The sequence below is a fragment of the Varroa destructor genome, unplaced genomic scaffold (assembly GCF_002443255.2).
Source record: "Varroa destructor unplaced genomic scaffold, Vdes_3.0 BEIS01000001.1, whole genome shotgun sequence".
NCBI classification, from domain to species: Eukaryota; Metazoa; Arthropoda; class Arachnida; order Mesostigmata; family Varroidae; genus Varroa; species Varroa destructor.
This window is the reverse complement of record NW_019211454.1, coordinates 63342727-63358395: the sequence shown is the minus strand read 5'-3', so window position 1 is coordinate 63358395 and position 15669 is coordinate 63342727. Positions and strand designations below refer to the sequence as shown.

At 39.3% G+C, this 15669-nt stretch overlaps 1 protein-coding gene and 2 long non-coding RNA genes across 6 annotated transcripts in view; 2 read left to right on the top strand and 1 right to left on the bottom strand.

Moving 5' to 3' along the window:
* LOC111243321 (cytochrome P450 4V2-like) overlaps positions 1–15669 on the top strand; it is a 183979-nt gene that overhangs the window by 34930 nt on the left and 133380 nt on the right. For both annotated transcript variants that reach the window (XM_086976606.1, XM_022788682.2), the window contains one exon: positions 3044–3214. In XM_086976606.1, the coding sequence (XP_086832732.1) occupies positions 3044–3214 (171 nt within the window). The remainder of the gene's footprint in view (positions 1–3043; positions 3215–15669) is intronic.
* LOC147758956 (uncharacterized) lies at positions 7113–14467 on the top strand. 3 transcript variants are annotated; one of them, XR_015318407.1, is made up of 3 exons: positions 8801–10181; positions 10365–10546; positions 14328–14467. It is a non-coding gene; the product is annotated as an uncharacterized LOC147758956 (long non-coding RNA). The 3 variants fall into 3 exon arrangements; XR_015318405.1 differs by lacking the exon at positions 10365–10546 and having other exon boundaries at positions 7113–10181; positions 14328–14465; XR_015318406.1 differs by lacking the exon at positions 8801–10181 and having other exon boundaries at positions 10198–10546.
* LOC147758955 (uncharacterized) overlaps positions 12045–15669 on the bottom strand; it is a 30013-nt gene continuing 26388 nt past the window's right edge. The window contains exon 2 of the long non-coding RNA XR_015318408.1: positions 12045–12807. This is a non-coding gene — a long non-coding RNA (uncharacterized LOC147758955). The remainder of the gene's footprint in view (positions 12808–15669) is intronic.

Here is a 15669-nt window from a genome sequence, read left to right as displayed (position 1 = left end):
CCTAGAAAATAATTGATTAATGTCATGGGGCATTATCGTCCTTGCGTTATGACTGTCGTTTTTTTAACAACTTTCAACAATAGGCTGCAAATTTTTAGATTGAAGTCAGCTCGCCGCACTTGGTGGATCCTCGAGTTGCATATTCAGTGAGATAGTGCATAGGAAGGTGTAAGGTATGAGCCTTGCTATGACACACAACACGCATGGACGGGACAACGTAAGCGTCTCGAACGACTGCTACATCTTCGTTCTGCACCTGATCCCAGCCTTGAAGGCTGGCCTTTATTAGTCTTGCATACACCTGCCTTCAGGCTTGTCTTGCTGGTTGTCATAGCTATCTTCAAGCTGTATGGCACTTCTGGGAGTAACTGCCAATATCAATATGCGAGAAATAAGCACTGGCCTCAACAGATAAACAATATCACACTCTTCCATTGTCTCCAAATGCTACTGAAACAAACTTGACAGCAAGTATGATATACACCAAGCTGAAGTAAAGATAATGAACGTAAAGAACTACTACGTACAGCAGATTGTCTCGTTCTCACATTGGCCGCCCAAAAGCGTCGGAAGAAGAGCACGTTGAGTAAACAACACCCATTCAGTACCAGGACGTGTTTTGTTTTCGGAGATTACGCAATAATTGCTCTGGTTAATTTTGTCTGATTCTTGATATATTTAAATTGTTTTATTGTTTCCAAATGATCTAACCATAACCTAATGGCAACACGGCCGGAGGAACGGCAAGCCATGATAGCTATTTTAATGATTTGTATGTATTTAACAATTAATATTGGTCAACAACAAATTGCACGACATAAAAAAGAGGGCGTTTGTTGCTGATTTTCTATATGGCAGTCGTGCCATATAGAAAATCAGCAACTGTGTGTCAATATGCTGTTCATTGACTGCATAATGGAACGTTTCGACACTATTTTTACCTCAACGGATCCTATAAACTACTCTCACTTTCTGAAGAAAAGAAGCCAGTCAACATTCAATCGACTTGGCCATTGCGGACAAGAAGCTATGGAGACTGCCAGTCATCATGACGCAACAGTATGAGCTGGGTTTTTCTGTGCATTAAGACGCTTGCTTCGAAGGGTAATAGCGCTAGCTCTGAACCTTCATGTAGCAATAAGCCAGTTTTCACTTAAACGGCAAGCTTGCTTCTGTGCGACCCTCGCTGTAGGTCGATAGAAGGTACACGATCCCATTTCGTATTTTCTTCTAAACGTTACTGACCTAAGTATTAGCCTATTGTAGCACATTCAGACACTTCATGGAACTAGAAGCGTTTTCGTTAGAAAACCTGGAATCGCTGCCCAATCTACAACGGATAATAAGATCCTACATTAACGTGTTCGAAATGAATGGTCGCGTAACAGACTCCTAAGCCAATCAGACTAGATAAAATATTTTGCAAACGAGCACCCCTTCGAAGGTCGTACACCGAAAACAGCACGCAGAAGTGTTTCAATTTAGTGAATGAACATCTTCCGTAACAGGTAAGACCAGCCTATACATAGGGTTAGGTTAGTTCTAAAGGGCACTTACCGAGAATACTGCATTGCTTAGGTTGGCAATCGAACAAAGCTACTTTTGGGTCAGAATTCAACGATTGAACAATTAATTCACTTAATGCTGCCCATTGATTACTGCCCTTGCATATATATTCGATATGCTGGGTAATAAATTTGAATGGTTTTTTTCTTTCTAGATCAAAATATATAGCGATCTCATTGTGTTTCCGTAGCTCATTCGTCTGACTTGTTAGTTAGCTTCCTTTTATACATTCATATTGATTACAAACATATCCACACAATGTTGAAATTAATTTCAATAACTTTGATGCTATATACTGAATGCCGAGTGCCATATAGAGTCGACGGTAAATGGAGGGAAACGGATGTCACATAGGGTAAACCTAGGACAGAATACATAGCGAAATTTTTAAGTGCATGATTAATCTTCCATCTAGTTTGACGACAACAAGCACAAAAATTAGGTCAGGTCGGAGTCCAACGCAAGAACGTAGTGATGATACAAAAGTGGGCGGATACACAAATTTTGTGTTTATGTTGAACTGCTGTAATGTTGAAGTGAAAGATTTTAGTGAAAGCTGGATGCGCCCCTGTGCACCCCACAAAAACACAGATCAGATTGTTCGAAACATATTGCTTTTTAAATCGTATTGTATCGTAACGTATCGTAAAAAACGTATCGTATCGTAAACAAATGATATTATATTAGCGGGATATATATACATACAGAACCAATACACAGGACAATTACTGGTATGACTCGAACACCGGTAACGTTAGAGTTACTTGATATCGATTATTCGAGAAAAATGGCCAAAATGAAATAGGTTAAGTGCTTTTACCAGGTGTCTCTATATATTTTGATAGAGAAATATACATTTTAAAGGGACTTAACTATGCGATTTAGTCATGATTGAATCATAGCGTTTGGTCCCCGTGATAGCTTAATCTGTAACATACTTGTCTGCTAATCATATTGTACGTTACGGTCTAACTTGGAACCCGGACATATTTGAGAAGCCACCCGTCTATATAAATCAACGTGGGTAACCCTCTAACATTTCAATTATCGCTATTCGTTAAAAATGATGGCACTTCCGTGTACAGCCTTAAAAAAAGAAGCTGAACCTGACCAACCAGACCCTATTCAGCGACATTCAATATAGGGTTCCAAAGTCGTGATTGACGGCGATCGTATCTCGAGATGCGTTTCATAGCGGACAGTTGGATGTCCAGTGTTCCATGAAAATTTCGTATAAACTTTTCGTTTCGGAACGTTTCACGTTATTATGGTTACACTGTTTGAGTGCGTAAACGATGTCTAGATCAAAATGATCGTACACGGATAGACCGACTTACGTCTAATGGCGTCAGTTGGCATGAACGAACGTCGTTTATCATAAACTTTCCTGGGATATATCATGAAGCGGTCTGCACTCAAAATAGATTACACTTGTTCTAATATTTGTTTTAATGCTCTTTTGGTGGCTATATTTTAGGGGTCGGGATCAGCTGTTGGATATGTAATTCTGAGTACGATACAAAGTGCTCGGATCCTTTCGACAACAGAACGTCAGCCCTAGTCGACTGTGCCAGAAAAGATAGCCAGAGGATTCAGAACATGGGGTTTCCCACTGAAGGACAGGTGTGTCGTAAGATTATCCAGAAAGGTACGTAAGCAGATTTTCATGGAAGTATTATTTAAGTTTAAGCTTGAATTCATTCAATCAACAAAAAAAACCGGTAAGATTGTGCGACCTGTCAGCACTGTTTAATTATTGTCTGCGAGGTCGAATCATTGTCGATTCACTATTCGCTCTTACCTATATCTATGAGTTTTTTATTTCAAGGTTGTAGGTTTTGTATCAAGTTAGACTTGGTGATTTGCTTCAGGTCCTAATCTTTTAGTATAAACTCCATAGTGAATTTTTTTGGATTGCTATAGAAGGTTTACAAGCTCGATAAAATTCATAACATATAATAGCCTCAAATGAGTGGATTCATTTGCACCGTACCACCGTACGAGATGTCATAGGTAAAATAAAGAAGCGTGTGTACTTTCTATTTGTTCAAAGCGGTAGTGGTTGACTGAAAATGCTTTCCATTACAAGCTTTTTACTTTTCTCTGTCTTAAGCACACGTTTAACCTAGCTTCCTTTAGTGTATTTACGGCCCATGCGCACACCAAACTCCTATGCATATTTTTAACGTTTCATTGAAAGAAATTCTGTCGAGTAGAGTCGAAATCGGCTCGAAAAGTTACTCGTTCGGAAGCAAGGGCAATCTAACAGCGAAGCCAGAGCCATCCGGGAGTGTTTTTGGGACTCTGCTGGAATTCTGGGCTGAATTCGACAAGGCTGATGTACGCTACATCCACAAGTAGTTCGGACATCCCATCTCGGTATAGCTCTCTTATATATACACATGTCTACCGGCCTAATGGCAATGTCCCTCTTTATCGAAACGTCTTTGACAATATCATGTCGCTGGATTTACGATATGGGCCAGCATTGCCGAGTGAGAAACAAAACAAATCTAAAAGCACTTTCCCGCTAGCCATTTTCCCTCGTGTGTCAAATAATATCCCAGCCGAACCCCCATTAGATTCAGACGGTCCACACTCGGCCTTTACTTGGCAAGTTAAAGAGCAGTAGCCAGCTGGTCTTATTTTAACCCCACAAAGCTCAGGCGCCAGGCATTCCACTGTTAGTCTGTGAACCCTATAATAGGAAAGAGCCCTATAGTCCCACATAGAGTCTTATAGACACAGAGTTAACTGTAACGGTAAGCAAAAAAAAATACAGTAAGAGGCTCACACACGATAAATAGGTTTCGAAAATGAGGGAGCAAAAAAAGCAGTTATTAATTATGGAAAATAGGATGAATTGCGATTGTTACAAGTCTAGCTTGGCCTAGTGATAATATATTATGGCTGTTATCAGAGAATTAAGGTGCCTGCGAGAAAATCTAAAATATTCAACCTACTATATAGAGGGCACACATCACGCTCCAAATATAGCTCATAATCTGAGGTGATAGAAAACAAATAATGTGTAAAAAAAAATGTATTTCAATACAGTTGCCTTGAGAAACAATACGCGAGGCGGAGCTGCGCACTGCCGAATTAGGCGGCAAATTAAAAAAAATCATTCAGCCATAAATATGTACAATGGTAACGAAATCGTCTGCTTATTAAATAAGGTATACGCAGCTCTTCTAGCGATAGCACACAGCATTAAAGGACTGGCGCTTACCATGGGAGGATGATATACGCTACATTATCCTATCTCTGGAGGAAATACTGATGTCGTACTTGTCTGAACGCGATACGCCAGAGCGGGCCTGAAGTTTTCGCAAGTTAAATATTATTATACTTTTCTTCAATGTGACGCACGTATGGGTGTTTTTACTTGATACAATTTAGTATTCCAGTTACCGTCGAATTACGAAAAGGATGTTCACTGCGATATTTTGTAAAGTAACCATTTAATCCAAAAACCAGAACAACATACTCGTTTAAGAGTTTCGTTTGAGAGCAGGAAAAAGCATCTACCTAATGGAACTTTGCGCCATAGATAATACACACTTAATTAACAAAACCAGCTGCTCGTAGCTATTATATTTTCACTACTGGATTATCTACCTACGCTTAGCATGTAAAGATCTATTCAAATTAAGGCAGGTATATACGATATATACTTCATATGTATGTGCCTATTTTACTTAAACTTCGGATTGACAATTTGTTTTGTAGACTGCTATACGGCTGCATCGTTACGCGGATTAAACAAAGCCTTTGTCGTCCTCAAAAATTAACTGTTCAACGTAGTGTGCCGGGGCCCTCTCTAGCTTGGGCCCTGAAACCCAAGTATCTAGCCTAACGACTGAGTGGTAAGTAAAGAATCCCAATCCATTTATTGCTGGGACCTGACAGAATCAACTGAAAGGGCAAATCCTCGTATGGTACCTGACTCACTTGTGATCACATCTCGAGACCAGTTTGTTGCGACGTTCTACAGACAGTATTTTCGTATCGTGTTGTTGGGTAATTAAACAATGTCCCTTAAGTGCATCTGTCGTAAGAGAGCGATCGGTGTATACAATAAAGTCATATTATTAGATTTCTATCATTACGTTCCATTTTTTAATGTTACCACATTCATAAAGATGGCGATTAGGCCGAGCAACGTCTTAAATGAAATTCACTTTCGGTCCAGGAAACGGAACGAGAAAGGACGCGTCTGAAATAGCACTACACAATACCTCGGTACCTTGTAGAAGCGTTCACTTTGTTCAGGTCTACTTCGTTGAAGACATACTGTACTGTGTCTTGCTGACTACTACTTCAGATGACCACTCATCATCCTCTAAGTATTTTTTTTTTCATTCAAATACTCTATAGTTCAATAGCTTTTAAAGCTGCCGACATCGTCCTACACAAGCATGTCAGAAACTACTCAAGGAACAATGGGTCCTCAATGTTCGTGTTTAACGTACACGAATATAATAGATTAATTTTGTAATAATAATAATAATAATAATTAACGCAATGGAAGGTTTTGCCGTTATGAGGCTGGTACATTGTCTTTCCGTATCATTTGGGTTCTCAAAAGCTTTCGAGATAATCAAAACATATATTTTTTTTATATATACAAGTAATGGTTGTTTTTAATTATTGTTTTTGTTTTGTAATTTACCGTGATCATTTGATCCACGTGGCGAAATTTTGCTATTTGAGTTATTCGGTTATTTGAGCTCCTTAGATGGCTCTTTCGGTTAATACTCAACAATATTTACTATTTACCTTACATTTGTTCTATTGTATAAAGGATGGGGAAACAGTATCGATTATTACAGTAAGGGCCCCATAGGCAAAAGATTTCAACTACCTTATAATTACCTTCTTTCAGAAATAACTTGAGTCGGTTCTAGACAGGCTGAAAATGTCGACTGAAATGCATTTTTCAGGCCAGATGTCTTCTTTTCGAACTGAACGAGCCATTCCTGAAAAGTATTTTGAGCCATAGGGTCCTCATGCTTCATTTGTTCCCTGTTTTTTCGGTAGCTTTTGAAAATGCTTCCACCATGTATATCTGTTTCTGAAGCCTGAGAAAGCGATGATCTTAAAACGATAGCAGGGCTCTTATTCAGCCGCCTAACACTATACAGGACGTTAAAAATAGGAAGTTCTAAAGTAAGGGTAATGGGCAAGAACAGACATTACGTATACACTAATGAATGTTTTGAAAAGACTATCAAATATTAACGCGAATGCTTAGCATAGCCGCTTCTCATTGCTCATGCTAACGAAGTGATTGAAACGTGTCTGAAGCAGAGATATAGGTTAGAAAGCATGAAATGTTATAAATACACTAGGGAGGAAGGCTAGTTATACAATAGGAAGTTAGAGACCATAACCTGTATGTACGCTTTCGAGTTATACCTGAACAATTTATTTGTCTGGGGGCTAAAGTGGGAACCAAGCTTACACCAGACTAATAAGATGGCGTCGCAGTTTCATTCGATGAAGATTCCACCATTTGAGTTAATAATCTATTCAAGTTATTCTGGAACCACCATTTTGCCAAAAGGAATATGTATATTATTATACCACGACATGGTAAAGTTACTTTGCTGAACAACATTAATGTAACTTGGCATGAAAGCGTTCATCGGCGTGATTATCTAATAAGAATTAAAAGTTGTATTCTCTCCTTCTTCGACATGAACACAAGATCTTCGGTCTATTTGTAGATGAACCGTAAACGCTTATTGACCACAGGTATTTTTGTAGCCTTGGGTAAAGTGAAGCTAATTAGGTTTTCAATGCTGTGCTCCCTTACTCAGTCTATAAATGACATCGAGAAATATTTTATCAGGGTATCCGGCTGAGCTGCGTTGTAACGCATAGAACAATACAATTTGTACCGACAGACTTATGCGACTTCAACTTCAGGGAAATCTATGCACTTGAAAGAAAAAGCGAAAACAGTGGATGTTCGATTATCCTTTCGGTTTGTTATAATTGAATCCCAGCCGCTTTATTTTGAAAATCGTTTGAAGTTAACTACATCGATTTATCATGCATAAACAGTGGGGAATTGCCTACTCTAGGCTACAACTTACAGACATATAGAATTCCAGATTTTTATCGACCATTTCGCCAGCAACCCATACTTTTTCTATTCTATCGATTCAAACGATAATTAGCTACTGATGCATAGAAATTGCTTCCAGAAAATGTTACGAAACACCTTTCCAGCAGGGGAAAAAAGATTTCATTGCAGTAACTATAATATGGTAGCCTTTCAAACATGATTTAGGGTATTTTTTCCGCCCAGTTTCGCAGTATAAAACGATGTGTATTACATTAAAACGATGTTCACGGCCCGTTCGTCCATATGAATATAGGTGGGCTTACGGGTGTCAATGGGGGGTCAGACTAAGAAGAAAAACAATGTGAGTATATTCTTGCCTTCGTACAATATCTGCTCAAAAGTTTAAAAAAAGAAGCTAATTTGAGAGAGAGAGAGAGAGAGAGAGCTCTTCATCTAGAGCGGGTTTTACTTAACTCGGCCAGAAAATTATGCTTTGGTCATATCTTTTCTATCCTTCAATGTGGAGCAGTATGGCTTTTGCAGGATGAATTGTCGTCTGTACAGTTGTTTTCTAGCGATCTAGATTTAAATGGGTAAGCATATCGTATAGCGACTGGTATTGCTTTTACTCGCAAGAATAAGAAGGACGAACTTTTTTCTTATTTTTACAGTTTGTCCAGTTTTCATCATACGTCCAGCAGGTTCATGAGACGCATCATATTCTTCGAATTATCAAAAAAAAAAAAAAATAATAATTTCTAACGTGGAAATCAGATTTAGGTTAGTTCTACTAGGAGATAGTCGTTGATTTCCCAATCAATCATTTGGGTTAGTTCTTAAAAATCAGCTGCGAAATGACTGTCATTGTAATAATAATCATCATAATCATAGTAATGAATCGTGTGCTCTTTGGATAGTAAAACATATATAAAGTGAAATGTCCAGCTGCTCGTATGTTCTCCTAGCGACGCACCGAACAGAACTCCTTTCCCTACCCGATAAAAGTGTTTCTATTAAAGATTTAATAAAAAACGACAATTTAACTTAAACGTCTAAGACATAAGCACAAAGTTTATAGAAATACAATATTCTTATGAGTAACGCACCGTTAATCAAGCCACTTATGTCCATGCTATTTTAGTTAGAGCAGCTTCAAACTCCCTAACAAATAGCCGATATGTGTTCATAGGAACTTTAACATTGTTGTGTCATAAGTTAGCTGAATGAACATTTAGTAGGGTGAGATCGTTGAAAAATATATCGAAGTCGACATGTCGACGCATGAGGCTGTGTTGTTAATACCGTCACATTTATTCTGCCATCTCAGCACGTACACTCGGCCACAGTTTTTGCTGACTAAAAAAAAAACCCCTTTTTGTAGCAGTAGTTATCGTCAGGACTTCATCATGTAAACGGCGTTGAAGCCTTCAAAGGTAAAGTAAAACTATGCTGGGCCCAGCTTTGAGTATACCACAAAGCGATGCTAAAGAAAAATGCGATGGGCAATGCAGGAACTGAACAGGGAGCTAATAGAAAATATTGAACGAGCCGAATGAGTAGCTCTTGTTAACATAACGTAATAAAAGGCCATCTTATCATACAGGTCTTGAAGTTTCGTTTCTTTGATACCAATACGTCTCTCTACAAATATTTCGTTGATTAAGTAGTGCTAGCATTAGTTATAACAAGTATAAAAAAAAAACAATTATTGTTCTTCTTGGGGCTGAGTACGTGATGGTGCAGTGGTAACGCTGGTGGTAACTCATAAGGTGGTCTAGGTTGGAAACTGGACGTACGGACCTTGGTACGAGTGGCCGGCCGCTCGAAACAATGCTCAATAGCAGTCCGAAACTCAAAACGTTTATACAAGTACCGTTTTGGCCTCTGTAGTATTTCTCCTTAATCGAAATCTATGTAAAACAATAACCGCCATATGAAACAACTGCGACGAAAGCAACAATAATTGGCTAATGGGTATTGTTGATGCTTACATTAGTAGATTTCCTGCTAGAGTTTCTTCTCATTGATAATATGCACGCGAGACTGCATTATTAATGAACACAGTAACGTTACACCTTCAACAGCTGTTAAATTATACAAGCGCATATGAAACAAGCGTAAAATGGAAAAACCTTAATACGTGACTATACGTTAGCGTATTCGGCGGCCGTAGAATGCAGTCGGTGGCCTCTAACCCATCGTTTTGTAGTGCCGGCGCGAGTCGGTACCAAAAGTCAAACGAACCTAACAATGCGTAGGAAAAAGAAAGACAGCGCCTTAAAAGAGACTTAAAGCTCATCTGTCGTACCCTTGCCCATGACTACCTAGTCGACGTGATCGTCGTCCTCTAAAGATATGAATGAACAAATGGAGATCAAGTAGCCAGTTGAACGTATGTGGTACAGAACGTCGTTCTTACCAATTTGATTGATAAAGAAGGCTCTAGGCCCTGTATTGTTCGTCTGCTCTTTTGTTCATCCACAACTCAACTATGGCGGTAGCCCTCGCCGTGGCAGCAGCTCCGCCAAACGAAGAAAAGGTAGATAGACATTCAGACGATCACCTGTTACTTCCCGTTGCCGTGTGACTACTCCTAGAATGTACTCGTATTTCTACACGATGGCATAAGCACTAATCCATACACACTTTCGGAGTTTTCATTCGAAGCAACATAGACGACGTAGATGGTTAATTTCTCATTCCTTCCTCTTTTTACTGCCAGTAGGCCAATGGATGTATGGCAAACTACGCGCGTTTCAACACGACCGAAGGATAGACCGCGTCGTTTGAGCGTACTTCAATTGCACGTCTAACACGCTACGCAACACTTACAGCTGGTAGCCTCAAGCATAGCATCTGTGTTGTGTCTGTTATGGTGGTAAAGAGACAGCTTCGATTAAGATGGTAATGGGATTGAATTCGATGGTTCTGCAGTTATTGATTATGAGGGATTTGTTTATTTAGATTTTACCCTAATCATACCTTGTTGATTAACAAATCTACTAAAACAAACGAATGTTATGGAGTATTTGGATTGCTTAGATAATGGTTATTTTTACGTAATTCTTTGTAAGATATAAACACATACATGGAGAATATGCCTAGTGGATTCTCTCTCTCTGTATATAAAGGTTTATTGTTAGATTAGACAGATATTAAAAAAAGCATGTATCTTCCACCATTACATTGCTACTGAACATGTTACCTCTGCGAAAGACTGTCAATATTTGCCCATAACACGCTGTTCTCGGTAACTACCTGTTGTTGCGTATCTGTTTAAACGAGTCTTCTCTCTGCTTTTACATTACCCTGCTGCTCTCCGGTTAATTTCACGTTTCCGCATATAGCATTTATACATACGATGGCGATTATTCTTTTCAGTTTCCGCTTGTTATAGCACTGTTTTGAACAGAGACAGTGTACCTTTCACGATTCAGTGGTCTGCCAGTGGCCTCCACCGTCCTCTCTGTGCAGTTCCCATACTGACGATGGCAGTCTATTGAATTTTTTTGAAATATCAGTAATATATAGAAAGTGCTCCGTATGCCAACCTTTTAGATGCTACTCAGAAATAACATTCGCAGTATGATACTAACGCTAATACATGCTAGGCTGATCTTATCTGTTATTGATCGCATTAGAATTTTGAGAAGAAACAGGGACAAATGGAGCTGTTTGTAATCTGTAGGATAAATAGATGGTGTCGTATGGCGAAGAGGTGAAAATTACAAGGGTAAACGTTATTTACATTTTATAGTGGCGGTTGTCCGAAGTGCCTTAGATTCGCCACCCTTTCAAGCCAGCCTAACCTCCTTTTTTAGGTTATAGCTAACGTCCTTTATGAACATTTCTTTATCCAAAAGAAGAAAAAGTTCGTAGGCGCTGTCATCTAAACTGTACAAACAACATGATTTTGTCCCTTGTTGCCACTGTAGCTGTTGTCATCGATGCCGTCTTAAAATAGATGGGAACGTCTAAAGAATCCAAAATTAGAGATGTGCCTATACAAAACCGATTCTATCCTAACTGACGTCCACCCAGAACCTAGAACAAGCTTCTAGTTGCTAAAATGGGTAAACACTTAGTCTCCGGCTAACTCCTCATGTGGTGAGTTGCGGGTAACACGCTTCATCCTATACAGTGTTTGAAACTGGACTTCACATTATAAAGCTATCTTAAAATAGACGACGTTCGGAAACATATTAGGCATGTAAAAAAAGGGGGGTTTGAAATATTTTTTTACTATTTAAAACGTGGTAAAAGTTAAACGCTTAGGACTCATACCTTTGTCTTTCCTCCCAATTGTTAGGCGCTGTTGGCAGAGGACTGAGCGACTGTCGCTAACAGTATGAGAAGCTAACCATGAACACAATTATTTTTAGATAAATTATGTTCCAAAGGGTATTATATATAATCAATAAGTAAAGCTTTTTATTAAGAATTTTGGTAAGACAAGCGTTTACGACCAACGAAAATCGTAAATGCGTACAACATATAATTTTTGCTGTCATGACTACCGTTACTAGCATTTTTTCGTATCCTTCCTTCAGAATCAAAAATTTTCTCCGCGTTGTCAATTCTGTTCGTTCGAATGACCATTATCTAAAAATTGATGCATTTAGCGTCCCTAGACGTTGAGCGAAGTATTGTACGGCGTGCATAGAAGAAGTTCTCAACTTTATTTTAGGCACGTATAAGGCGCGGGTTTCACCAATGGTTTTTGCTCCGGAGTTTAGCTCGTTTGCTAAAACCCGCAGATTTTCCAAAGAGTTTTCATTTCAAATGCAAACAAGTCTTTTAGCTACTTTCTCTCGCTATGATAAAGTCCCGTCCTTTGCTCGCCAGTTGAACGTTACGGCTCCGCCCATCGGCTGATGTGCCAGCTAACTTGTCGGCACATTACAAAATTCCACTTTCGTCTGTTCCGGTGACACACGCGTCGATTCCGTGCGTCGCCCGGCCTCGTTGGCTGAACTCGCGAAGGTCTGCAACCGTCGGCCTGACATAGTGTGCAGCGCCAGTTCTGTCACACCATCCTCGTTTTTCCCTCATAGGACGTTCGGGGTCCTCCCTGAGCCTCGACAGTGAGCTTTTATCTTAAACCATCATTACTCTTTGCTGCTGTCCTAAGGACGAAAACGACCGCGAAGCTAAAAAAAAAAGCACTACGACAAAAATGTTAGTGTAGTAATGAAAAAATCGGGGTACAGCTGCTTTTCTTTTACCAAAGCCCAAGATGTACTAGTTATTGTTGTCTATTTTAAAGGGATAAATCGGGATCAGGTTAACTAACCGCTACAGGTCTTAGCTATCTTATTTTTATGGAATATGAGAAGAGGCGGGTTTTCCTTCTGCCATCGTTGGGATATTCGCAGCTCTCTCTTGATTTAGATAATATATCTACTATTAATGGTGAATGATTCGGAGTAGCGTGCGTTAACTTATAGTACGTCTTCGATGCTTTATTTGTCGTCTGGTCGCCCACGCTCGTGAATGGCCCGCAGCTCGTTAGACGAACACCAACACATAGCCAATTTAAATATGTAGTTCGCCTTAATGGCAACCGTCGAATACTGAGACCTTTAATTAGCACTTGGAGGCTTCTACAAAAATGTAAATGTTCAGTTTAACTGGGGAACGACGTGTTCTGTTTGAAAAACATTTAGCTTCCTCAAGAATGTTATGAGCTCTACCGTTGCTAGATGTCGTCTTCGAATGTAACGAAACCACGAAATAGACTATACTTTCTGCATCTGCATCCACAAATCGACTTTATCCTGCCATATACGACGATATATAGATACAGCATGGTTTAGTTGAGCGAATAGGTGAGGATTACTCTATGCCTGAGTAAGTTGATATCATTCTCGATTTTAATAAAGTTTAAGTTTAATAAATAAAACTCATGGGGCGCGTAATAACCTTACTTCAAATATATAAGATAATATAATAGCATAAAAAATTTTGCTCATAAATGATCTCGACAATAAAATATAAAGCCGGAGAAACACGTTCGTGCTGTTTATTTACAAGCTCAATCGCCACTACTCGTGTGTCTAAATAATTTCGGATAGAGCTTCAATCAGCTATTTAACCCCTAGTATAGTTACCCTGGGCTCCTGGACTCCCTTCGCAATTACAGGATTTAACCCGTGACGAAGTATTGATATCAGATTTTAAGTTGGGCTTGTTGATAGAAAATATGGATCAGTCAATCAAGTTTGTATACCTGCAGGAGTATCTGCGATGTAACAAATAGGTTGCACTTGATTTATCTTAAAGCACAATGCTTTGTTGATCTTTAATTGAAATATATATGATCTGAACGTCTTTTTGAACGAACTTTTGAAGCTCGTTACTCAATTAGGCAAGTTATGTGAAACGATGGCCAAAGGCAACTATGTCACGATATGAACAGGGTTCATATGGGAATAGTAAGAACTCTTCGGCAACGTTACGGTAGACGATTTCCTACTCAATCGAAGAATATTCAATCAGAATTGACGAACAGTAAAGTATAGCCTTCATGAAGATGCTAATGATCTTTTATTGACTAACTAAAGTTTATCGATTTGTCAAAAGGGTATCTCTTTTGCAGCAGTAGAAACGCGACTAGATCAAAGACTTCGACGTTTCGCCGGCTACTGTAAATTAATTTTTTGTCCTTTGTTTGACTTCATTTTAGTTGAAGGAAAAATTCGCATCATTCGGGACTGCGGTTACATCATCGATAGAAGCGTTCATGCGACAGCTGTTAACCCGAATGGAACACACACGCAAATTGGCGATTCGGCCTGTATAAAGCGTGCAGGCACGTTTTCCGTACTCATGCAGTACTGTTCATGCACGAGTGATGGCTGCAACGCTGGCGCAACGCTACGGCCCGCGGCAGCGATCAACGTCGGTTTGTTATTGGTGTCCTTTCGTTTGATCTCAGAAAGCGCCAGCTATTTGAAAGATGGCTTGTAATGGCAGTATAGGAATACAATTGAAATGACAATAATACTAATTAATAATCAAAACCAAGACGCACCCGCAAATTGGAATAAAAGTAAATTACCAAACATAACAGTAAGAGCGCTAACGGCAGCAACGTAGAGAATGTATATAGTAATCAAGACGCTACTTATATGTATATTGGATGATCTACGTAAACTTTGGTGCTACAAACAAATGAACCAATGTATATACACGCGGAAACAGTCATACTAGCTAAATCAGGATACTTCCTTTATGACCGTGAACAAGCGCAAGATCAGATGCCAACCTACCACACAACGAGTCAATCAATACGAAAACAATTATGAATCCACCGAAACTTTCAGCTATCGAACGTCGACGCTTACATTGTGATATATGATCGAATGAATTTTACCGTACCGTACCGTACCTACCGTAAAGTACTGCTAAGCAGTAAACGGAAACGCGACGACGTTGTATTAGGTGGCTTGGATGGATGTACACAACAAAGACAGAGTAAGCAAATGCAAAATATGCGATTTGTAAGCTGGTGAAAAATTGAAATAATCCATCGATGGCAAGCCTATCGGGTAAATCGATCCTAGGTTAAGACAGTTTTGATACCATAATTGGGCAACAATAGTTCTGACGAGCCAGTTCATGCGCTTGTTTCGAAGCTGGTCTAGTTGTTTATCAGTTCCTATGGAACCTCATATTAAATGGCAAAGAAGACAATAAATATTCACAATGTTGCTTGCAGTTAGCGTTCAACTCTCCTAGTCAAACAGTGCAGGACACGTCTAGTCATGGGCTGGACGTACAATGTTCCTTGGCCTGCGATACGGTAACAATAGGTGTAAGCATGTCAGACAAAGGCCAAAGAACAAAAATAAGTTCTAGCTGAGGATCCGATTGAAGATCGAAAAGAAACCTTTCGAAAGGTTGACAATGTTCTTAAAGTTGAAGAGTTAAAGCTGAAAAAATCTATATTCTACGCTATAAAGGATATGCGGGCGGACGGACGGAAATAATCAAACAAATCTATTTCCGAGCTGATTTAAGGATTA